The following is a 24,986-nucleotide window of genomic DNA, read 5'->3' on the forward strand; positions in this document are numbered from 1 at the left end:
ACGAAAAATGACCAAAAGTGTGTTAAATTATCGGAAATGAGGACCAAATGTATTTTTTGTGAACATGGAGGACCAAATGTAAAATCGGTGCAAAAATAGATGGATATAAACTGTAATTTTCCTTAAATGAATATATATAATTTTAATTTAATATGTTTGAATTTCAAAATGATCCACAATATGCATATAAAAAATAATAAAAAAGATCAAGACTTGGCAAGATTTTTTCACTTTCAATAGTAGCTTTCAAAGAACAAAGAATTAATCCAAAATTATAAAAAACAAAAAATCCCAGAAACAACATCTGTTAGCAACATGAAATTAACCTATGATCATCTGAGAAAGATGTCTAAAAATCAAATCTTTATTACATCATCAGAAAATTAACTGATCAGAGAATCATTAGCAGCAGCAGCAGCAGACAAAAGAGACTTGGCTGGGGATAAAAGTGCAACACCCCCTTTCTCAGCAGTAATGTATTTTCTGTAAACCCCCCTTAGCTTATGTTCCGCCGCAATCGAGTGATACGAAACCAACAGCTTCGCGCAATCCCTATTTCCAAAAAAAAAAATTAAAATTAAAATAAATAAATATACACCACAAACATCTTTTAACAATCAAGAACTCAGAAAAAAAAAAAATCACTTACATAAGCTGTGGTTCGGAAAATCCGGTATGCAATTTAAGCGTCTCGTTCCAGAACGGGGCCTTGTTCAGCGTACACCTGGCGGCGTAGACTGCCGAGGCGGCAATCTTCGACGGGCTGTACATTAGCGTCTCGTAGTTCATCATACCTAGCTCAGCCAAGTAATACACGAAATTCTCGAGGTTCGAGTCGGTTAGAGACGCTTTGATGAAACGTGCAAGAAACACGTACGGAGTCGGAACGGTGAAGTTCCACTCCAATTCTCCGAGTATATTCTTTTCCATAACCAAGATTTGTCGGTGCGAGTAAGTCTTGTCGGAAATGTTGACCAACTCGTGCACCTCCGGCGCCCAAATTTCTTCGTATTTTGAGGCGATCAGCATCGAGCTCAACCCAACCAATTGGAGCTCCCTTCTTGATGTCGACTTCGAAGCGAGGTATCGATCGACTATGTTTACGGTTAAGTAGAAAGTCTCGGGAGATAGCTCGAATTTCTGGTGAACTTGAACTAGCCAATCGATTAAAATTGCTCTCATTTTCTCGTTTATTTCCGGCTGCGAGTCCATGTAGTCGTGGGCCCGGCCCTCGTGCTCGGCTGATTTGTAGAACTTGTACATATCTTCGATATATTCGACAACTGCCAAGTCGTTGTCCACGTCTGCCGCATCGATATCGATTATCTTCTCCTTGTGTGTAATAATATCACTTAGCCCACAAGCAGCCTGAAATAATCAAAAAAAAATCGAGTAAGCGAATTTGTAATAAATCACTTAAAATTAGTGAAATAAATTTAAAGTTTTTATATAGTGACCTTGCTTCTTGCAGTGAGAGTTGATGTAAGAGTTGGAGCTTTCTTTTTGGCCGATTTTTCGAGAGGCTTCTCTTTCTCTGCAACTTCAACGGTGTCGGGGCTTATCTCGATTATTTCCTCCGGCTTAGGTTTGATCGAAGCTTTCTTCTGAGGCGGCTTCAGGGCGGCAGCCTTCCTCTCCGGCAGAGCTCCATCGACAACAATGGCTCCTTTTGTACTAATCTGCACAAACATCAAAGAGAAAAACCCGAAAAAAAAACAATCAACACTAGTTCTTGATGCAAACATATGAATTATTTATAAAATTAAAAAATATATATATTCAAGATTCGAAACCTTGTTGTTTTCGGCAGCTGCAGCCTGTGCATTGGCCAGTAATTGAGCACAGAAACCCCTGAAATTATTACAACAAGAAAAAAAAAAAAAAAAAAAAAAATCAAAACACTAATTAATTGCTAACCCCAATCATTATCATTTAATTTAAAAGATTTGACAGAAATTGATTCGCTACAAACCTCGTAACGGGTCGAGAAACTTGAGGAAGCGGTTTGCCGTCGGGACCGCGGAGAGTGACAAGATTTCCGATGTCGCCGAGTGCGCGTCGAGTTTTCCTTTCTGCCGCCATGTTCTTCTGCTTATTGTTGGCCACAGGGGCAACCTCTCCTGTAATTAATAAATTCGATCAACGAATTTGATAATCAAGAAACCCAAACCCCACAAATTCTGTGCGGAAAATCCAAATAATCTAAATCCATTTTTTTTTTTTTAAATAATTCAAAGAAAGTGGGATTTTCAAGAACCCATTTAAATGATTGTTCTTGATTCGAATTGAAAGATCAATAACATTAAAACACATCAATCATACTCAAATTAAACATCGATTAATTCCAAAAACACACACGCGCACGCGCTAACAGATTGAAAGAGGGGTTTTCGAAATACCTCCGTTTTGATGTTGAATAACGTGTCTTGATGCCATCGCTGAAACTTCTCAAGAAATCTTCTCTTACTTCTCTCTCTAACTCTCTCTCTCTCTCTCTACTTCGCTTTCTCTCTCTAAAAATCACATGGAATATGGAGGAAATGGGAGAAAGGGGGGAGCCCTTTTGAAGCTGAAGCAAGCGGCGCCTCAGTTCCCAACGGTCATATTTTTTTTTGAATTAGTAGCCGTTCGATGAAAGTGGATCCGACGGTCTAGATTTTGTGTTGAGTTGTTGTATCGATTCTGCTTTCTTTTAGCCGTTGAGACAGACAGCGGAAAAGTTACCGTTGTGGTACAAGTCTTGGGGTTAATAAACAAACCGGTATAGTATTATATTTATTTATTAATTAATTAATAATATTACCATCCTCTCTGCCTGATTTCGTGCGAACATCCACACCATTGTTATCGTGCGCACTCGGAAATTTTTGTCCTTGAAGTTTAACAAATAAAAATGGGTATGTTAGGGAAATTTTATTTAATGATCCTTCATCTTATAAATTTTATAGAAACAAAGGACAAGAATAAGAGAATTGAGACCTAAGGTACTAAAGTGGGACCAATTTTTACGACGAGGGACTATAAATAAAAATTGGCTTAAATTTACAGTCGATAACTAATACTTGATCAATTAATGGCTTTATTTAAATAAAAACGTATTAAACATTAGTTCGATAATTTAATATTTCGCTACATTTATAAAATTTTGTTGTTCTCGACTGTCTTAATTTATAGAGGTATATCTGTATTTTTATCCTTAGGGTAAAATTACAACCACCCCTCAGGTATGGTCAAATTACGAAAAACACCCCTCTTGTTTGTATAATTACATCCATCCCATCAACTCCTCAAATTTAGGGAATCTTCGAGATTATATGCAATATTATCACTTTTGTACCCGTTTTATCCCATTCGAACTCTACATTTTGAAGCAAGATGATCATAATTATGTGTTATTTGTCTTGTATATATATCAGATTGTGGTGCATTAGAAACTGTATTTTTACACAAAATAAGTACAAACTAGAGCACATTCCACGAAATCTAAATGATTATGTTGAATTTGACACCATAAAGGTGGAGGGTGTAAGAAAAAAACATAGTTGAGAGGTAGATGTAATTATCCAAACAAGAAGGTTTTTTTTGTACATTGATCATACCTCAAGGGGTGTTTGTAATTTACCCTTATCCTTAATATCAAGAAATGATCCATGTGATCGGTCAAACCCTGAGAACAATCTAGATCTTCAATCCTTACCATTAGTTGTCACCGTTTTGATCCAAACCACCCATTCGAGGTATTTAGCCTCCACATCTCTCTCAAACCATAATTTTTTATCTTCCTCACTCTCTTCTTTCGTCGTACCACCGCATTGAATCAATTATCTTTGTCATTGTCCGGCAACACACCATATTTGACTATGACGATGATTGTACCATTATTGATCTCTACTATGGAGACAATCTTACGAATCTTTGGTGGGTAGTTGGGTCAATTTGTGAGGGAAATACAAGAAAGTTTAAATCTAGTAAGATTGGGGATTCTAGATGAGAGCGTTGATCAAGATCTGAGTGGTTCCGGTCTTATCTAGGGTTCCACTGAACTTTGCTTTGAGTTTGGTTATTGGTGCCACCGTCAGTGGATTCTGGACGAGAAAAAAGGTGGCAGCACTGCCCATCATTTGATAATTATTATAATAATTATATATTCTAAAACCCATTCAATTTTGTGGAATCAATTAAAAAAAATGTTGTTACAACCAATGATTTAGGCAAAACCAAAAAAACCAATGCCTAGAAAACAGATGCAACTACAAATACAAGACCAATTTTAGGACAACAAATGCAAATATCAAATCATCTCCACACACAAACCGGAGGAAAAAAAACACACACTCGAAAAACCTTCGGGCGAAAAAAAAATTAATAATAGCTACTGCAATTAGTCGAAAATTAAAACGTCCGATCAGTCTTTACAGCAAAACATCGTCGTCTGGACCGGCAAGCAACACCTGCCATTTTTTCAATTCATGTTTAGAGATCTTCACAATAGCAAACGGTGGTTGGGGGGGCCACCTCCCTGTTGTGTTGTAAGAAAAGATAGAAAAGAGAGCTCTCTACTTACATTGCAATCAGAAGCATATTTTCTAGCGAGAACGAGGGCCCCGTTTCTTTCTCGTTCGGATTCGAAAACGAGCACGAAAGATTGTCCTTTACGAGACTGCCAAAACAACGACTTAGCAGCAGAGTTTCCACCGCCTCTAAATCCACATAGCTGGAAAATAAAAATAAAAATACTCGATTTTTGTCAGAAAAAAATGCTGTTTTCTTGTGATAATAATTTAAACACTTATTCATTATTATTAAATTAATTATTAATTAATTAATTACCTGCATGGACCTAGAGTAAGAGTCTCTGGCCTTTGTGATCCATCCTCTACTAAGCTTAATCTTTGTTTTCCCAATATGAAATAAGTGCGCCGAATGCGACGAATAATTTCGTCCATTCATTTGTGAAATAACTACCTGTAAAACGGGAATTTCTACGATCAATTAAATGAACTAATTTCAAGAATTGATTATTTCATAAAATAATTTATCTTATTCAATTTACTATTTACTTACACTGAAGTCGTTGTTCGGTTTTCGTAAAAGTGTCTCCAAATAGCTCGCCAGCTCCGACGCTGTAGTAAAAAAAAAAAAAAAAAAAAAAAAAAACACAAGTCTAGTGTAATAAGATGAACAACACAAACGCAGAGGATGTAATAACGATTTTCTTATATATACAAAATCGAATTCACTATATAACCTTGTTGAATTGGGCCGTTAGTTGTAATTGTGACTTTTAGCCCGTTCGAAGTTATATCGGCTTGAAGAACTCGGCCCACATCAATCGGCTCGGGAGCATAAACGCACTTGTGCGCACCTATCAAAACCCGATCAATTTACCAAAGATTCATTATTCCAAATACAATTTTATAGAATTAAGATTCCTTATAACTAAAAGCCAATAATACGGGGAAAAAATACAAAAAACGATACCTAAAATAGGTTCCCTTCGGCTGCATTGAGGTGAAAGACGATACCATTGGATCGAACATTTTGCGAGGTCAATTGCGTCATTTGAACAGGGCTGAATTCGTAAAATCGAACTTAATGACTCGGAGCCGCTTATCTCATAAACTCGGGATGTATTTTCATCGGCTTTCATGCTCATTGCCAGCTGTAAAAATACGAGGATTATAATTAAGAGGGGAAAAAAAGATTTAATGTGGAGAATAGGTATAAATTTCAAAAATTGAAATAAACGAATCGAAAACCTGATTTTGAAGATTAACCGAAATTGTACACTTCTCTCTAATTTGAAGTCTCAGTTCTCGAAGTTCGTGTTCCATGTCTACCACCTACAAACATATAGAATTAATACGAAAATTATATATATATATATATATATATATATATATATATATATATATATATATATATATATATATATATATATATATAATTAAATAATGTCGACGAACCTTCCTAGGTTGATGCATTAATCTTATTCTTCTGGCTTCTTGAACCTCTTCAACTAGTTCCTCCAATTCCTAAATCGTGAAAACTCGAAGGTAATCGAAAATGCATTGTGCAAAATAAAATAGACATCGTACACATTTAAATAAATAACTAACTTTTTTATAGAAATATATTCGGAATTACCTGCTGCTTCCCCGAGCTTTGGTTTCTTTCTTGTTCGTCGAGCGCCTCTCCGATCCTTTGCACAACTGCTCTTGCGCTCTCGATTTCGGCACAAGCAAAAGATTTTTCTTGATTCACTAATTTCTTCGCATCTTCCGAAGCCTGCAAAATTAAATAAAAAAATTCAATTATTCAAATACAAACAAAGGGTTCGTTACATTTGACGATCTCAAGTTAAAAAAAATATAATTTATTAATTAATTAGAAAACCTGCTTAAGAAAATTCACTAGCTTTTTCACTTCAAACTTTTCTTGAATCAACTCCCCTTCTTTTTGAGTCAATTTTACCGCCAACGCCTCCACCTGAATAACATAGCATCCAACGTATGAACAATTTAATACACAATATATATACATTATGTATATATATAATATACATTGACTAAAAACGAGAAATAACGGACCAAGGAAATAGCTCTCTCCACATCTTCTTTATTTCGACCAGCCAATCTTCCTTTAAGATATTCCAACGCATCCCTCAGCTTCTTCAAAAGCACATGTCCATCCAAAGACGCCACCTCCTTAATCTTGGCCTGAAAAAAACCCACCGCAAAACACGAAACGAAACGATTAATTCATCCAATTATTCGAAGTGGGAATTTCTTAAATCCCACAAAATAGTAACACATCACAAAATTTAATTAACCGATTTTCTTGGCAAAAAAATTCATTCTTGAAAAATAAAAAAATAAATAAAATAAAAACAAAACCTCTTCAGACAGCTTTGCAGCAGCAGCCAAATTCTTGTCGAATTTGCTGGCTAGGTCCCGAACGGACAGACGTTTATGTTGTTCGGTGAGCTGGTTTGTTTCGTTAAGAACAACTTCCTTCAAAGGTGGGCCCTTTATTTCTTCTTTGATCTCCTCCAAGATTTCATTATTAGGTCCTAATTTGTATTTAGGAAACTGATTCGACCAAAAGCTAACATCGGACGACACTGTCCAAACTTCGTCTCCGATTTCTGGACTAACCCTCGTCATTAATTTAGCCCAACTTTTTTTTTCTTTTTCTGTTGAATCGAACATTAAATCAAGATCAAAATCAGCGCTTGATGACAATGTAACAACATATAACTAACTATATATGCACTAAAAGTAACCCCAAATGATAAAGACTTAATTTTTATAACTCATTCATTCTATTAATGGAATTACATAGATTCTTACATTGAAAATTAGCTGATAATTTAACTGAATTGCAGCATTTTCTTGTATAAATAAAATCATTACATACTGTCACCAAAAAAAAAAAAAGCTGATAATTTAATGCATGCCACAAGTGAATATATCAAGAAATAACCAACAAACATTCATCAATTTACACACACACACACACACACACACAAAAAAAAAAAGACTCCATTTTTATTTATTTTTTTAATTACAACAACAAATTCCAGTAACAAGAAAAGAAAATAGGAAAAAATAATCAATAAAAAACTGATCTTTGGAAGTTTGCTATACTTCAAAAAAAAAAAAAAAAAGGGCAAAGAATCAAACATGAAAAGGTTGAAGGAGAAGGGCACTTACAGAATATTATTATTACAAGACAATGCAGAGAATTATTACAAGAGGAGGAAGAAACTTGCACACACATTCATATTCTATTTTCTCTCTCAAGAAACTCAATTTGGGAGAAGTAGAGAGAGAAATTGTGATGTAAACAAGAAGAAGAAGAAGAAGAAAGAATCAGAGAGAAATTTATGTCTCCTTTAACAAAAGCAAACTGAAAAAGGAAAAGTTTTCTCTCCACACCATTTCCACTGACACCACTCTTCTTTCTCTTGCCTCTCTTTGTTTGTGTTCCTTAATTCCTTTCTTCTTCATTTTTGTATTTACAACCTGGCAATTCCATGAAATTACATAAAAGTCCTTGCTTCTGCTTTTTTTCTATTCAAATGGGACCTCAATTCTTTTGGCTATTCAATTCAACATCAAGTTGTGCTTAGTGTTTAATTCAATTAGTTGCCTTGTATGCTTATGCAACCAATATAGATTTTGTATTCATGCTACTATCATTTGATGAAAGAAATTAAATTATTTTTCACTAGTTAGGCAATAATTTTACATTTATAAGAGAATTCAAGGTAAAATTATCTAAAATTTTAATATCTAACATTTTTAGGACTTGTAGTATTTTAGTTATACAGAAACTCTGTCAATCTATAAATTTGATTAAATTAATTTTGTTTTTCTAAAATTGTCTTATTATATGGATGACCTTATGTTACTCTGAGTTTAACAGCAATTGACCACGTGGGGAGGTCCAGGTATGGGCAGCTCACAATCCAATGACGTGAACGTTTGTGTATATAATTGTCATATGAATAAATGATGGGTCAATCTGCGTGTCAGTGTGTCAGTTCAATTCGAGTGTGCTCGCGACAATAGATTATTTGTTGAACACACTTCGGTCAAAGAATGAACATATGAACTACTAAAAGATGATGATAATTTGATGCAACTTTTGTTGTAAACATAAATAGTGTTGAACATTTGATGCAGATCAAATCTTACAAGAAAGGAAAAAAACGAAAAAAAAAAATAAAAAAAAATCCCACAATTAAAGGGTAAGATTGTCAATTACCAAATAGGGAGTGTGCCAAAAGCTATTTTTGGAGTGCCACCAACAATATGAATCTCATCTTGCAAGCCTGTCAAAAAGAATTCCTGTGTGATGTCATGATTATGGTAAATTTCAGTTACAAAAAAGAATCATGGCCCGAACCGGGTTCCTTCGATGCTACACCCGGTGAAAAACACCGGGTGGGTCTTCTGCTGCCACGTGTTCTTTTTTTATTTTTCTAAAACCCCTAAAGGTAAACTCTAGCGGGGAATTTATTATAAAATACAAAAAAAGAGACACGTGGCAGCAGAAGACCCACCCGGTGTTTTTCACCGGGTGTAGCATCGAACAAATCGCCCGAATAGTAAAAAAAAAACGAAGACCAAAAAGTTTCCTTACTCAACCCACGCGCTGTCCCCACTCGCCTTCATACCCTTTCTTTACAGCGTGCAGAGCGCAATAATCGATAATGTAATGTTTGATGGCGCGTGTGACTAATCGCGTGAAAGCGACGACGAAGGTTTTGCGCGGGTGCCGTGTTTTACGGTAGAGGTCGCCGTCGGATTCCACCACGTTTGTTAGGGGTTATTTACGAGATTGCCACCTCCGAAGTTGGATGTGACCGTTTTGTCCTTCAAGTGACCTAACGACAACGTTTTGATTCCTCCCAGAACCGGAAGCCACTGTGGCACGTGAGTTTGACACGTGCTCTTGATTTTTCATCATTTATTTCTTCTTTTACTTTGCTTTGTTTTGTTCCTTTTCTTAAACTGAAAATTAACACTTTTAGGGGAAATAAATAAATTATAAATAATAAAAATAAAAGAATCTATAAGTGAAAAAATAGTTTTTAATTAATTCCATTACAAATAATTTTAGAAATTTAGAAAATAGAATTTCATAAATTGGAATAAAAAATGCTCTAAATATGGAATTTTGAATCGAATATCCTAAAATATATATATAGTAGTATTGAATTTATAAAGACAATTTTCGGGAAAAAAAATATCCAAATTAATTTCTGAAATTAAAATCGGAACTACAAATCGAATCTTGTTTATTTTCAACTTTCGATCCCAAAAAATTCGAAGAAAAAATAAATAGAATTATATTAATTTCAAAATTTAGAATAAAAATTATTGATATAATTGAAATGTCAACGTAAAACCACTATAAAAAACTACTGCATTAAAAAAAACAAAAAGGCAATATTAATTATTATAATTGTTTGGTCGCATTCATAATTTTATAACCAACTTACCTTTTAATTATGTAAATTAAATTAGAGACAACTACTTTTTATGACTTTGGGTTCCATCCTACAATGATTAATCCGAATTAATAAAAGGTTTTAGTGTCTATTCATGATCCAATTAAACCATTCCACGTGGATTTTTTAATTTTTTTTTTTTAATTTAATAGAGAATTAGGAGGTGGTAGGGCTAAATGTGTGTTGTTCTAATGATGGTTTAGAATTGATAAACTTTGGTTAATTGCCTACAACTTTGGATGTTGTTAGGTGGCATTGCAAAATACTTAATGCTTTTAATGATGGACTAATAGTAATTAGTAGTTGGGCTTTTTTAATTTACATTAAAAAATAATTAATAAACATCTTTCAATTTAAAAATGATTTTTTTTTTATTTTATAACATTTTGTCTTTAATATTTGTTGTTACTGCTGTTACGTCAAGAAAGTGCATCAATTTGTTATTTTAGTAATTAATTAATTAAAATTAGCCTAAACTCTAATTTTATTTTATATATTTAGGATAAGGATGTTGAAGTTTTGTCAACTAACCAATACATATTTTAATAAACTATACAGATATAAAATATACAGGGGATAATATAATATATTGATATTATAATATAGAACTCTGGAAATTAAAGCAATGTAGTTAGCTAGGGTGGAATCTGATATGATTAGAACCATAAGCTAAGTTTAGTACTAATTCTTTTCAGATTAAATAATACACGTCTAATTAATTAATTAATTAATTAATTAATACATGTCCCTTTCTTTCGTTGTTATTTGAAAGGTAAAAGAAACTAAGATACATAATTATCAAGTATCACATCAATGAATGAACATAAGATAACTAATTAAAAACTCAAATATCTTATTTTTTAAATACAATTTTAATTCCAATTACATGTGAAATATATACGATTTTTAGAAATAAGTTGTTTATGCTTATAATCTGTTTTTAAGTATTTGCAAAAATCAACTCTTACTTTTGCTTTTCGTAAAATAAGTTGATTTAAGTTGTTTATTAAAAAGCACTCGTAGACCTATTTTTCCCATTTAAATTGATTTTCCAGCATCTTTAACAGTACGAATTTATAGAAATAAGAACTTAAAATCCACTTTAACGCAGAATCACTAACTTCTGACTTTTTAATACGTTTTTGCAAACACCATCTAAAACTCGTTCGATTTTACTCAATTATGCTTTTCAAAGTAAAGTGAAAATACACCATTCAAACTTCGATAAAAAACCAAACAAACTCGAACAATTATACTTTTCAGCTCGACTTGATTTATTTTTACGTATATATGTGTGTGTGTGTGTGTGTGAGAATGAAGAGATGGACCTCGTGACCCATGCCTAAATTACAACTTAGTCTTGAAATGGTTGATTTCACATTGAACATATCACATGGTGGGGCCCAAATAAAAAATCATGCCCTAACCAGATTAGTGGACCCGGGCCCGGGTCCAAACTTTTTATTCGGGCCTTTTGTTTGATGGGTGATGGATCAGGGTTTTAATCCGTTTACTTATAATAGGTACATAAATATCCACCATGCATAGATGGAGACTTCCTACCATCTGCATGGAATGTGACCTAATTAATTAAATTAAATATCTTGGCAAAAATAATTGGATTTTAATAAATTAATGCGTATTATTTGCAAATTAGAAGGTCAAAAAAATTCGGATTTATAAAAATGATTAAATAAATAAGTATTTGCATTTTTAAATAGTTAATAAATAAAAAACAAATTAAATAAATAAATTAATTAATTAAATAATAGAAAATATTATTGAATTTAATATATATTAACATTGAAATAGTACTAAAACATGTCACTGTTCATTCGCATGACCAAATTTTTATAAACAATATAAATAAAATAAAATAAAAGAACACAATTCACATGCACAAAGGTATTTTTCTTGGGAAATCTGATGTGACCATGCGAAAATATGTCTAGTAGTGTATTATTATTTTTTTAGTAGTCATGAAATTGAATTAAATATTATGTGGGGCTATATATATATATATATATATATTTGCTATCAAAGAAATTTAAGATAAAAATTTGATATGAATTTTTTTTCCTCCATTTTCAGAAGATAATACCAAAAGTTAAATTGCTATAAGAGTCTAAGAAACATGAATATCAACTCGATTATGAAATTTACACAATGGACTTTTAATTAATATTCATTATGAAAATTAAGATGAAAGAAAAGACGTCAAACGTTAATTGATCGTCGGTGTGCGTTCGATCGGCTGTGGGTAGCTATTTAACCGCCATTAGTGCAACTATGCGATAAAACAAAGTTTTTTTTTTCCTTTTTCCAAAGAACGAGAACGAAGTTGGGAAATAAAAAATGTAGACAAGTCAGACATGAAGGGGGCTTTGAGAAGTGAGGCGACTTTGAATAAGTTGGCTTAAATAGAGGGGTGTTCCTGAGATTTCGGGGCCCCTTCTACAATCTACGTTAGAACTCTTTCTAAAAAGATGATAAAATCTATGTGAACTCGTTTTTGTAAGGTATATAGCTAGAGGCAAGGCTATAAATTTCTGGGGGTTCGGGGGCAGCGCCCCCGAATTTTTTTAACGATAATTTTCATTAAGTGGCACTAAAAGAAGTGTAAATATAGAAAGATAAATAGCTAATGCACTATTATAATTGGGGGCTCCATGATTAGAGGAATTATAGAAATAGTAAAAATCGTTGATCAATATCTATTCATGGAGTTCGCAATAATTATGCATATAATATATATTTTTTTTAAATAAATACTAATATATAAAGGGTATAAAAAAATTTGGGGACCCTAAATTTTTACAAAAATTCGGGGGCCCTAGGCGACCGCCTACTTCTCCTCCCCTCAGAACCGGTCCTGCTTAAATAGAGTAAAAGTAACCGAATAAAATAATATAATTGGGTAGCTAATAAATAAAAAAAAAAATATATATATATATATATATATATATATATATATATATATATATATATATATATATATATATATATATATATATATATATATATATATATATATAGTAGAGAAAATTTTTGAAGTGAGGGGGGGCTTGAGTCCACCCTAGCCCTTGGGTGGACTCGCCCCTATATATATATATATATATATATATATATATATATATATATATATATATATATATATATATATATATATATATATATATATATATTTCCATCATTTTCTCAGTATTGTCCTAATCTCAATAATCAGGAATTAGGACACATATTTTGAACAATCAATATTGCAAATCTATATCGCCAGGCCCCCCCTCCCCCACCCCACACGTGGGGGCCAAAAAAACAACAAGAAAATAATTAAAAGGGAGAGAGATTGTAGTAAATAACGATCAAAGACAAACCGTAATTCTATTAGTGATGCAAAATTCAATCGAACAAGTGGCCGTAAACTTAAGAGTGTTGATCGATTTGAAAGATTATTTAACGTAATTGAAATAACTACAATTTTCGGTTGTTCGATTAAGTAAATTAAAGGAAAGCCAATGGAATTCGTAGCCTTTTCAATTTTTTTCGCTTTTATTTTTATTGTCTAAAATATTCACCAGCTAAGATCTTTCCGATGCTCCTTTTCGCCATCCATAAATTAAACCAATAATTAAGATGACCACCTATTTTATTCAACAAAAGTTGTAATAAACTCGAGTCCCATTATTCATAAAAAATATTATAAAAAAAACTCAGAGTCCCATAATTCATAAAAATATTAAAAAAAAAAAAAAACAACTCGACTCCAATTATTCATAAAAATATTTAAAAGAAAAAAAAAAAAAAAACTCGAGTCTCATTAGTTAGAGAAAAAAAGGAGAGAGAAATCCTTTCCCAAATTAAATGGCCCAATTTAGAAATGGGCTTTTTAAACAAACGTCTCTTGTAATGCTTTCGATAAATGGATTACAACGTTGGACCGTAGAGAATAGGCAATTGGGCCGTAAAATAATTTTATTTATTTATTTATTTTTATTAATGTTGAAACGTCAGAAATAAAACGGAATATTCCTTGCAAGATATCCCTCGTTTAAACTGAGTCGTGTGTAACACGCGCTTTTAATTGCTAGTGGTTAAGCTATCCTTGTCCACTTTACCAATAAATTGAACCAACTTACATTAGTTAATCAATTTTAATTTTTAAAAACATCATTTCCCATTAATTAGTTGCTAATTCCTTTTCCAAATCGGATGAATGATGATGCTTGAATTCCAAACAAAGCAAAGCCATAAAGAAAACAGAAAAAAAAAAAAATTTTTGAAAAAATTACGATATTAACACTAACCTTGGTCAATTAGTTTAATTAATTAATTATATATGTAAATAGAAATAAATATATAATTTTTTTAATTTAATATAGCGTGAAATGTATATTTTCAGATTGGCTGGCAGGCACATGCCGACAACTTTATTTCATGTGAGCTGCTGTTATACTTTGTACCAGTTTTGTTTCTTTCTTTCCAGCCCTATCTGTCGTCTTACTCCTCCTACGACACCGTTTTGCTTCTTACACTCGCAATCCTAGAACCAATCAGGGACTCCCACGTGGGCGTATATCCGGCGCCAACCAATAGATTTGGAGCGTGAATTCAAATCCGTTTGTTGGTGCGTGTATTGCATAATTTTTGTTCAATATGTTGACAGGGAAAAAAGAATTACATATACAATTATTGCTCAGGTTTAGGAGAGGGCTGTTAATGTTATTTACTTTTATGTCCTTCACTATTTGGACATCGAATTAGCTTTTCGCATGTGAAATGACAAAAATGCACCCAACCATGCGACTCATATTTGACTTAAAAATCATACCTCAAGGGGCAATATTGACTAAGATTATCACTCCCTTTTACAATGATTGTGAATTAATTTTAAGGTTAATTTAATGATTGAAAAAATAATAAGTTCCAAATAAGAATTAATGTTTGATAATTATAAGTGTAACAAGGGCAAATCTGAAGTGAAAAATAATACAACATTAGGGCAATGTTTGAAAGTGTTTTGGAACTTATTTTGATTTCATTTTGGGGAAATGTGTTTTGGGGGAAGAATTTGAGAATGAAAGTAATGTTTGTTTGTATTTTGGAAGGACACAAAATACAATGTAGCAGTCACATCATGTTTAAAAGTGTTAGAAAAAGTATTTTAGAAGAAAAAATTGAAAGATAAAGTAATATTTATTTGTCTTTTAGTGAAGACATTTTTTACTGTAGCAGTCACATCATGTCTGAAGGAGAGAAAAACTTTTGAGATTGTTTTGAGAAAATTATTTGAGAAGTGTAATAAATACAATTTTGTTTTGGGGAATCAATGAAAACAAAATCAAAATACTACCAAACATTACCTGTATTCTAGATTGATAGACGGTATGAAAAAATATACAAAGCAACAATTAATTTGAAATCGATCTAGTATATATCTATCCACCATATCTAGTGATGAAGAAATTAGCAATCAATCAACCTTATATGTGTATTGGGTAAACGTATATATACTCATATAATAGCTTAAAAATTATACGGCCGACATAAACCACATTAGGTTAACCATGTGTACGTGACAAGCTTCACCTAGCGATCGTTGTCAAATTAATTCGAACCTAAATCAGTTGACAGATGCTCGTTAGTTCCAACTGTTAGTCCGCCCCTTACGAGAGCATATGTTATGTTCCTTATGGTACTATGGCCCACATTCTAATTTATATTTTGAGGTTTCCGCATTGTTCGGAGGTCAATTATTAGTACAATAATTATCACTTTAAAACTTGAGATTGAGGATAGCAAATAATAATGTATCACAAAATCTTAGTTTTTATTTTAAATTATACCATAAATAATATTTTTTCACTGTAGTTAGTCAAAGGGTTAGTCTAGTCTTTCTAAAAGGGCACATCCGTCAAGTAATTTCACTCAAAATAATAAATAAAATAAAAATCAAATCAAGCTCCATTTTTTCTGCACCGTCCGATCGCATCTTAGCGGTGTGAATACGAATCGTACGGTCTCGATTTAGCACTACAAACAGGAGGGAAAAAATTCTGGCCGTCGATTTCCTACACTCTCAAATATAAAATCCCTCTAGGGCTAATACGCTCTCTCACTCCTCACTCTCTCACTCTCTCTTACTCACTTCTCTCACTCTAATCGATCGTGCAGACAGTTTTCGCTCGATCATCTCTTCGATTTATCGTGTTCGTAATCGCGTTTCAGAGGTAATTTTTCATCCAATTTGTTGTTTTTGCGTCAATTCATCTGAGATTTCTGAATTAATCACAGTTTTATCTGCAATCGAACTTGTGATTGTCGGTAAATCGAGTTCGTTTGGTGTGAAAATGCGTGTATATCGAGATAATTTCGCATGTTTCTGAGTTTTAGTTGAAAATCTCATTGCCTTTTGTATATTCTTAATATTCCGAACGAGTATTTGTAGATCTGATGAAAATATGGTAAGAAATAGTAATGAGTAATTAAGTAATGTAATTATGAGTCAGTTGTTTAATGTTCTGCAAGATATGTAGAAATTCAAGTTGTTCGAAGCTTTATGTTGATGATCTGTGTATCTGTAAATGTACGGTACTTATTACTCTTTCGATTAAAGAACCGAGGCTGTAGTTTTCTCTTAGATCTTTAGATTTAGTTATCTGCCGATGAGTTTGAGCAAATATCAATAATTTTTTTATGTAATTAGACCAAGTATTAGCAAAATCGGTAGTATCATATAATTGCAATGTGATACATGATTTAGTGTTATTTCCTAATATTTTTTTTTTCACGAATTGCAGGAAAAATGAGGGAAATCCTTCATATTCAGGGTGGGCAATGCGGTAACCAGATCGGTTCGAAGTTCTGGGAAGTTGTCTGTGACGAGCATGGTATAGATCAAACTGGAAGATACGTTGGGACCTCCGATTTGCAATTGGAGCGTGTCAATGTATACTACAACGAAGCGTCTTGTGGTCGGTTTGTGCCTCGTGCAGTCCTCATGGATCTTGAGCCTGGAACCATGGACAGTGTTCGAACTGGTCCATATGGCCAGATTTTCAGGCCAGATAACTTCGTTTTCGGTCAGTCCGGTGCTGGAAATAACTGGGCTAAAGGGCATTACACAGAGGGAGCTGAGCTTATCGACTCGGTTCTTGATGTCGTGAGGAAGGAGGCTGAGAATTGTGACTGCCTTCAAGGTAAATTTGGATCGATACCATGTTGTAGTTTCCCGATTCTTGGACTAACTATTGAACTGCAAAAGTATCAATTTTTACTACATTGGCTAATTGTCTAAAATTTTTGCATGGTATTTTAGGTTTCCAAGTATGTCACTCTCTTGGTGGAGGAACTGGTTCTGGGATGGGGACTTTGTTGATATCGAAGATCAGGGAAGAATATCCCGATAGGATGATGCTGACGTTTTCCGTGTTCCCGTCTCCCAAGGTTTCGGATACTGTGGTCGAGCCTTATAATGCCACACTATCAGTTCATCAGCTTGTTGAGAATGCAGATGAATGTATGGTGCTTGATAACGAGGCTCTTTATGATATTTGTTTCAGGACGCTCAAACTAACCACACCTAGCTGTAAGTATATTTTATTCTGTTTCTGGATTTTGATCTTTGTCTTTGCTGATTGTTTTCTTATTCTTAATTTCAACATACATTTTAAATATATGTTTTAAAAAGTTTGCACTTTGCGGTGCTTTTCTCTTTGCATTTATCAATTTCTTTTGCTGCTATAGGTCAATTGCTTTTCTCTTTGCACTTTGCATGTTTTGTAGAAGAATTTTTCGTCGTGACTAATTGTCTTACAGGCTCTGCTGAAATTTGTGTGTTTCATATTGTTATTAACGTGACTTCATTGTTGGAATTTAACATGATAAATCACGACCACATGATGTGATTCATGAATGAACTTTGCTTCTTCATTAAGTAGCTACAGTTTAAGGTTAAATTCTTAAATATATCAAAACTTAGATGCACATTTGCAATTTTGTAAATTCACGAGTCAATTGTTTGAACTAATTTTGTTGTTTTCATTAAGTAACCATAGTTTATGGTTATAATTCTTGCAACTATTGAAACTTAATGTTTTCAATGTTTTTTCGAGTCCAGTTGGTGATCTTAACCACTTAATTTCGGCAACAATGAGCGGAGTCACATGCTGCCTCCGCTTCCCTGGTCAACTCAACTCCGATCTCCGAAAGCTCGCAGTCAACTTAATCCCTTTCCCCCGTCTCCACTTTTTCATGGTCGGTTTCGCCCCTCTCACCTCCCGAGGCTCCCAGCAGTACCGCGCCCTAACCGTACCGGAGTTGACTCAACAAATGTGGGACTCCAAAAACATGATGTGTGCTGCCGACCCCCGCCATGGTCGTTACCTAACCGCCTCCGCCATGTTCAGGGGTAAAATGAGCACCAAAGAAGTCGACGAACAAATGATAAACGTCCAAAACAAGAACTCATCTTACTTTGTCGAATGGATTCCAAACAACGTAAAATCGAGCGTTTGTGATATTCCACCGAAAGGGCTTTCAATGGCTTCGACTTTTATCGGAAACTCGACTTCGATTCAAGAAATGTTTAGGCGAGTGAGCGAACAGTTTACTGCCATGTTCAGGCGAAAGGCTTTTTTGCATTGGTATACAGGTGAAGGTATGGACGAAATGGAGTTTACTGAGGCGGAGAGTAATATGAACGATCTTGTTTCCGAGTACCAGCAGTACCAGGATGCTACTGCAGACGATGAAGGTGAGTATGAAGAAGATGAAGAGGGCATTGAGGAAGATATTTAAGGAAATTAAAAATAAAAAATAAAAAACCCCCTGCTTTAAATATTGTGTTTCCTATGTTTTCGTTTGATTACGGAATTCGGAAATATTATTGTTTCTGTGTAATGTTTTCTTGTATTTCTGCTTGTTTTGGAGATCCGAAAACTGCCCAGTTTTCTGCGCGACCGTGTTTTAGTAGTGTAGCCAAAAGGGAAGTAGGGGGGGAGAGTCTTGATTACTGTTTTGTCACATTTCAATTTCTGAGTGTTGTTATATCTCTTTTTCTTCATGTTATTCTGTGTGAAATGTTGTTGATTCTCGGTTTTCGGTTTCGGTTTCGACTTTCGATACACAACGAAAATCAGTATACACGCTTTCACAAATTGAATATAAGACATGTTCGATTGGTCGGTACTGTAAATGAAGTAACTATTGACAAGGCAAATCTAAATACTGTTTAAAAAATTCAATTTTTTTAATTGAAAAATTGAATTAATTAAATTGAAGTAAATGTTCAATGAATATACTCTGGATCTTGGAGTTGCAATCTTTCTCTCTCTCTCTCTAAGATTGGGCCAGTGTTGTCAGTAGATTAATGTAAGTAGTCCCCCATGTGGTTTATCTTCTTGTGCAGAATGAGAGGCAGCCATGTGCTTTTCAGATAAGAGTTTTCATGTGCTACAATGTGGTTTTCTTATCACCTCACCCAAGGTTACATGCTTCTGTCGTTCTATTTCTTTTATATACTAATCATAACAATAAAAAATAAAAATAAACGAATCCGTATTACAATAAGCTTCACATACGTCGGCTAACCAGTGGATAACGTCTGTTATTGAAATTTTAAAATGACAGATAGAATATAAAACCTTTTTTTCGAATCAAAGCAACAATTGCTTTGTAGTTGAGGCATTATGGTGATTGCAAAACCTTTTAGAAACTCTTTCTGAGCTTTTAAAATCAGTTTTTACTTTTGCTTCTATTAAAATAAGTTGTTTTAAGCTATCCGTAGACCTGTTTTTCTATTTAAACTGGATTATTGGTATATCTTAAAACAACCAGAACTTTTAAAAAATAAGCACTTAATACTCACTTCTCACAATCACTAACTTATGCTTTTTGATAAGCTTTTGCAAACAACCACCTTACTCTCACCAAATATATATGGCTTGTGAAAGAAATCTTAGATCTAGAGTATTGCAAATAAGGAACATTTTGATCTTGTTTAAGTTTATTTAGTTTTCTTTTAAATAAATCAATCCACATGTCTAGAACACTGTACGAAGGATGCATGATTTATTTTTTAATGAAATTTATTACAAGTGTGCCCATAAATGCTCCAATTTTTCTCTTTGAGGTAGAACAAAATTTAACGGTCAATTTTTATACTTTTGGATGCGTTTGTTGTAAAGACATATTATACTGTCGATTTCGAAAAATAAATAAATAAAAAATCCAAATTGGGCTAAGTCTGGACCAACCCATGGACCTAATATGGCCCATTTGAGTACATAAAGTTCGGCCGAACTTGCCGACACAAATTAATTGAAATGGTCCCGCAGCCCGACCCGAGCCCGAACCCACTTGACAAACAACACCAAACTACATATATAAGGTTGCGGGTTATTTGTATGCTAAACACACTGAAGGTTATACGGAACGGTTTTTTTTTTGTGTTTTTTTGTTTTTTTTACTGTTGATTTACATACACCAACACTGATGTACGTATATTTGTGTATATCCGAATAGTAAATATTTATCGAATGTAACATTTATCGGGTGTAGCAGCGTAAACGAGGGTTGTGTGTGTTAATGGAGAGTTGACTAAAAGAAAATAAGAAGTCTCGTTAGTGGAAAGCAAAGTATGGGTGCGTTCACATGCAATTCGGGCCATTTGAGAAGCGTGCGCCATGTGCAAAGACACACACTGACACACGCTCACATAAACACATATATATTGTAGACACGCATACTTACTATATATATATTTATAGGGTAAATTACAACCATCTCCCTGAGGTATGATAAAATTATTAAAAGCCCCCTCATGTTTGGGTAATTACAACAACCCCCTCAACTATAAATTTTCTTACACGTCCATCTTTGCGGTTTCGAATTTAGTGGAATCTTCTTGTTTATATGGAATATTATTACTTCTGTGCCCGTTTTATCCCATTCGAGCTCCACAATTTGAAGCAAGATGATCGTAAGATGTGTTTTTTGGTTTGTATATATCAGATTATGGTGCATCAGAAACTGTATTTTTGCACGAAACGAGTACAAACTAGAGCACATTCCATTAAATCTAGATGATTATGCAAAATTTGACACTATAAGGGCGGATGTGTAAGAAAAAACATAGTTGAGGGGTAGATGTAATTATCCAAACAAGAGGGGTTTTTTCGTAAATTGACCATACCTCAGGGGTGGTTGTAATTTACCCTATATTTTAAATATTAATTAATAATGGGTATATATATTAATTAAGGTTAATTATTACACGATGATTAAACCCAACACAGCCCATGTTACGGATCTTGCCTTGTCTTTGAGGCACATAATACCCTCGCCTTCCCACTTAAGGGCAAATTACACATTACTTATGTAACTATATATTAATATATATATCTAAATTACGGAAATTATTAAAAAAAAAAAGTTTATTTATTTAATTAGTCTACCCAAATTATCGGTCAATTAAAAACCCTAATAAAAACAATCACACGTCTCAATATATAGTAGATAGTAAATTACCCTCGAAGTATCTCAAAATTATACAATTTCTCTTTTGTTTGTTAAATTACATTTAACCTACCTATTAAAAAAAGCCCTCCAAACATATATTATATTTTCCATGAAAAAAAATATTCTTTATTCTTTACACCAAAATGCTTCTAAAAGAAAATGCTCATGCAAATATTTCTTAACCATATATGGTAACCGTTGTCACAAATTGAAGTCGAGTTTGACAAACATAACACATATTTTTTTTCGTCATTGTCACTACTAGAAGATCGATAAATGAATAACTTCGCTAAGAAAATAATTTCTTTCGGTTCCGAATAGATGGAAAAATATTTAAATTATTAGTTCGATTAGTCACGACTGTATTAATTTATAGAGAGTTAACTGTATTTACAAATCATCTGAAAAATAATACAATTTACATTTATCTAAAAGATCCTCATCCTCTCGAAAATAAAGAGCCATATAGTTACGCTCATTTATAATTGTGTATAGACTTAAAGTCGAAAGCGTGCATCATTCACGTACAAGGGTGAATCTATAGACGACAACAAAACTGAGAGGATATATAACAAAAAATATCAGTAACAAAAAAAATGGGGGATATTTGTAATATAGTAATACCTAAGGGGGGTCGTTTGTAAAATACCTCAAAACATGTCCTTTTACTACAAAGTTACATAAAAAGTTTGACAGTGGATTATAGCAATACAAAAAGGTTGTCTATAAAAACGAGGTATTGAGAGAAAGACAAAAGAATAAGGAAAAAAAAAATGGCTTCTTGGGTTAGAACAATCACTTCTCCATTCAGAAAAGCTCGTACTTTCTTCAACCCAAACAACCCCCACAGAGACAAGAAATCCCAACAAGGTACCGTACCTTTTCTTTCTTTCTCTTACCGTACTCTTTTTTTTTTTTTTTTTTTTTTTTTTTTTTTTTAAATCCAATTTTTTTTTCAAGAAAATATTTTTATTATATTGTTCTAGCTTAGCTATTAAATGCTGTTGGATTTCTAGATGTATGTATGTGTCTAGAAGTGTTTGATGTTTAGTTTTCAAGATTTCAGATCTGCATAAAACTTGATTCATTGTGTGTGTGTATATATACATATATGTATGTATGTATGTATATAGCATATGTCCTGGAAAAATAGATCTTGGGAGTTACATATAGTTGAAAAATATTACAGTTTTCATCCTTCGAATTTGCATTTGTAATTTTGCATTTCATCCTCCATGTTCCAAAAATAACATATTTTGGTCCCTTTATGTTTTAATAATTTAATATTTTTGGTCTTTTTCGTCAGTTTAACATTAGTCCGTCAATTAAGGAAGTGATGGACACACAGTTGATTCGGTTAGTTTTAACAAAAAATTAACGAAAATGACAAAAATTGTTTAATTTTTGAAACATGAGGGACCAAATGTGTTTTCTTATGAACATGGAGGGCCGAATGTGAAATCATTGCAAACTTAAAGGGATGGAGAATGCATTTTTTTCACAATTTGAGTTATTATAGCAGTCAATATCTTTTTATTTTTGTTTCGTCAAAATACAACCTACTTCGGTTCTCACGTACATTTGGATTGAAGGATTTGATTATGCAGAAAACACGATACATTTCTTTCTTTCATTTTTCCAATTTAAAAAAAAAAAAACTCAAATCACCCACCATATGCACTAAAATATAGAATCAAAAAAATAAAAAAAATTAAAAATTAAAATCGAATGAATATTTATTACAATTGTTTTTTAATATTATTTACGAGTCTATGTATGTAAATATCTAAAATATCGTAAATAAATGTGCGGTTGGGATTGATTGCAGAAGAGCAAGAGGATCGAATAATGGCATTGCAGGGAGAAGTGATGGCATGTGGATATGAAGATGTCCAGGTCATGTGGTCTATTTTGGACAAGTCCAAGCCAAGAAACTGCATTATTAATTAGTTTTTATTTTTCTAATTAATACTTTTTTTTTTGTAAATATTTGCATTCACAAAAAAAAAAAAAAAAAAAAAAAGAATCAGAATCAGAATATTCTTGTCTATGTGGCTGGATAAATTAATCAGAAGCCCAAAGACAAGTTTGGTGGAATCCCTGTGATAAAAATTATGAGAAATCATGGTGAGATTTGTGAGTTTATTTTATATTTTGTTTTATGTAATATTGAGATTATGTATGATGACATTTTTAATGTCTCTAATCCTTTGGTATTATGGAAATGAGTCCCATTTTTGTGTCAATTGTGTGTGTGTGTGTGTTTGTTAAGAATTGTCTGAGAAATTAACAAATAAGTTCAAGTTTGTTTGAATTTTTATCGAGCTTGTAAGGTTTTGTTTTGTTTGAGCTTGATTTTGATTGATCGGTGATTTTGTCGAGTTTGAACGAATTCTTGAGAGATTGTACTTTGTAGCATCTTTGGGTTGAGGTGTATAACAAAATGTTGGCTACTCACTTTGAAATAAACATTTTACCAACACATGGAGTTGTTAATATTTAAGGACAAATTACGGCCACCCTTGGGTTATGGTTGAATTACGAAACCCCCTCCTGTTTGGGAAATTATAGTCACCTTTCTCAATTATGTAGTTGTATTACGAAAATACCCCTCCAGAGGTAAATTTAGGAATGCTAAATCGGTAAAACTAACTAAAATTCGGTACGCCAACATTTCATACCGTTTACCGAAATGAATATATGATTTGGTTCGATAAATAACCGAATTACATAAGTTTATATAAAAATATTGATAAGGAACGTCAAATTGGATTCGAATTGCACAATAAATATTCAATTCGGAGAAGAGTTATTAATGGGCATTGGTGGAAATATCGAAAGAAATTATGAAAAAATAAGGGTTTTCTACGAACTCAAATTGTATTTGACTACGAAACGAACTCTATCTCAAGTGAAACGGCGCAAGGAACAAAACTCATGAGCAAAGCTCATGAATCACGACAAATTTCAGCAATCGAACGTCGTTTAGACTCCTAAAAGTTCGTTTTTGCTAACTTGTTTTTGCTAACTCGTTTTTGCTGTTTTTGGTAATTTTTAGTATTTTCTTAGTTTAATTAGAGTTTTCAGTCTTTTATTATAAATAGCTGGCTTAGGACTTTATTTTAAGAAGAATTTCGAATTTTAATAAAATATTTAGAGTTTTCTCTATTTTTCTAGTGGATTCCAGAGTTTACGGTGGATTCCGAATGTTATTTTGTTCTATAGGATTAATTCGTGTAAATTAATTCTTTACTGTACTTCCGTTTTGCGTCAAATATTAATATTTAAAAAAAGGAGGTAGTTGTAATACCCAAACAAGAGGGATTTTTTTTTTGTCCACCTACACACAATCTAGATTTGCTCGAAATATACAAATATAAACAGTACAAACAAGTTTCGAGCACAAAACATTCATCGAGACTCAGAAAATCCTATACATACCCTCATT

At 33.0% G+C, this 24,986-nt stretch overlaps 5 protein-coding genes across 6 annotated transcripts in view; 2 read left to right on the forward strand and 3 right to left on the reverse strand.

Annotated features, from left to right (window-relative positions):
• LOC105949440 (uncharacterized) overlaps nucleotides 1–24,986 on the reverse strand; it is a 97,964-nt gene that overhangs the window by 43,933 nt on the left and 29,045 nt on the right. The window lies entirely within an intron of this gene.
• Nucleotides 214–2,562, reverse strand: LOC105949352 (G2/mitotic-specific cyclin S13-7). Its single transcript, XM_012972651.2, has 6 exons — nucleotides 2,400–2,562; nucleotides 1,973–2,120; nucleotides 1,794–1,851; nucleotides 1,458–1,679; nucleotides 650–1,368; nucleotides 214–552 (listed from the first exon to the last, which is right to left on the reverse strand). The coding sequence occupies exons 1-6, from the start codon at nucleotides 2,434–2,436 to the stop codon at nucleotides 384–386; spliced, it is 1,353 nt and encodes a 450-aa protein (XP_012828105.2). The 5' UTR covers nucleotides 2,437–2,562; the 3' UTR covers nucleotides 214–383.
• Nucleotides 4,165–8,077, reverse strand: LOC105949386 (stomatal closure-related actin-binding protein 2). Its single transcript, XM_012972687.2, has 13 exons — nucleotides 7,716–8,077; nucleotides 6,897–7,195; nucleotides 6,591–6,719; nucleotides 6,397–6,489; nucleotides 6,148–6,288; nucleotides 5,967–6,035; nucleotides 5,760–5,843; nucleotides 5,482–5,662; nucleotides 5,249–5,365; nucleotides 5,065–5,123; nucleotides 4,831–4,965; nucleotides 4,565–4,714; nucleotides 4,165–4,451 (listed from the first exon to the last, which is right to left on the reverse strand). Exons 2-13 carry the CDS (start codon nucleotides 7,164–7,166, stop codon nucleotides 4,413–4,415), a joined length of 1,467 nt encoding a protein of 488 aa, XP_012828141.2. The 5' UTR covers nucleotides 7,167–7,195; nucleotides 7,716–8,077; the 3' UTR covers nucleotides 4,165–4,412.
• Nucleotides 15,994–19,087, forward strand: LOC105949354 (tubulin beta-1 chain). Its single transcript, XM_012972653.2, has 4 exons — nucleotides 15,994–16,248; nucleotides 16,819–17,217; nucleotides 17,337–17,606; nucleotides 18,138–19,087. Exons 2-4 carry the CDS (start codon nucleotides 16,824–16,826, stop codon nucleotides 18,815–18,817), a joined length of 1,344 nt encoding a protein of 447 aa, XP_012828107.1. The 5' UTR covers nucleotides 15,994–16,248; nucleotides 16,819–16,823; the 3' UTR covers nucleotides 18,818–19,087.
• Nucleotides 22,227–23,784, forward strand: LOC105949355 (SsrA-binding protein). The gene is made up of 2 exons (XM_012972654.2): nucleotides 22,227–22,408; nucleotides 23,367–23,784. Exons 1-2 carry the CDS (start codon nucleotides 22,312–22,314, stop codon nucleotides 23,486–23,488), a joined length of 219 nt encoding a protein of 72 aa, XP_012828108.1. The 5' UTR covers nucleotides 22,227–22,311; the 3' UTR covers nucleotides 23,489–23,784.

This window comes from Erythranthe guttata, chromosome 10 (genome assembly GCF_056151865.1).
Source record: "Erythranthe guttata isolate IM_541 chromosome 10, IM_541, whole genome shotgun sequence".
NCBI classification, from domain to species: Eukaryota; Viridiplantae; Streptophyta; class Magnoliopsida; order Lamiales; family Phrymaceae; genus Erythranthe; species Erythranthe guttata.

Bases quoted from the DNA above. Each gene is read 5' to 3' on its own strand.
- LOC105949355 (XM_012972654.2), top strand. From the start codon at position 22,312: ATGGCTTCTTGGGTTAGAACAATCACTTCTCCATTCAGAAAAGCTCGT. The intron at 22,409-23,366 runs GTACCGTACCTT...GATTGATTGCAG, and splicing joins AGACAAGAAATCCCAACAAG to AAGAGCAAGAGGATCGAATA.
- LOC105949352 (XM_012972651.2), bottom strand. From the start codon at position 2,436: ATGGCATCAAGACACGTTATTCAACATCAAAACGGAG. The intron at 2,121-2,399 runs GTATTTCGAAAA...TATTAATTACAG, and splicing joins TATTCAACATCAAAACGGAG to GAGAGGTTGCCCCTGTGGCC. The intron at 1,852-1,972 runs GTTTGTAGCGAA...TAATAATTTCAG, and splicing joins GTTTCTCGACCCGTTACGAG to GGGTTTCTGTGCTCAATTAC.
- LOC105949354 (XM_012972653.2), top strand. From the start codon at position 16,824: ATGAGGGAAATCCTTCATATTCAGGGTGGGCAATGCGGTAACCAGATC. The intron at 17,218-17,336 runs GTAAATTTGGAT...ATGGTATTTTAG, and splicing joins GAATTGTGACTGCCTTCAAG to GTTTCCAAGTATGTCACTCT. The intron at 17,607-18,137 runs GTAAGTATATTT...TTTCGAGTCCAG, and splicing joins CAAACTAACCACACCTAGCT to TTGGTGATCTTAACCACTTA.
- LOC105949386 (XM_012972687.2), bottom strand. From the start codon at position 7,166: ATGACGAGGGTTAGTCCAGAAATCGGAGACGAAGTTTGGACAGTGTCG. The intron at 6,289-6,396 runs GTTTTCTAATTA...TTAATTTTGCAG, and splicing joins TAGTGAATTTTCTTAAGCAG to GCTTCGGAAGATGCGAAGAA. The intron at 4,966-5,064 runs GTAAGTAAATAG...CCCGTTTTACAG, and splicing joins AACCGAACAACGACTTCAGT to GTAGTTATTTCACAAATGAA.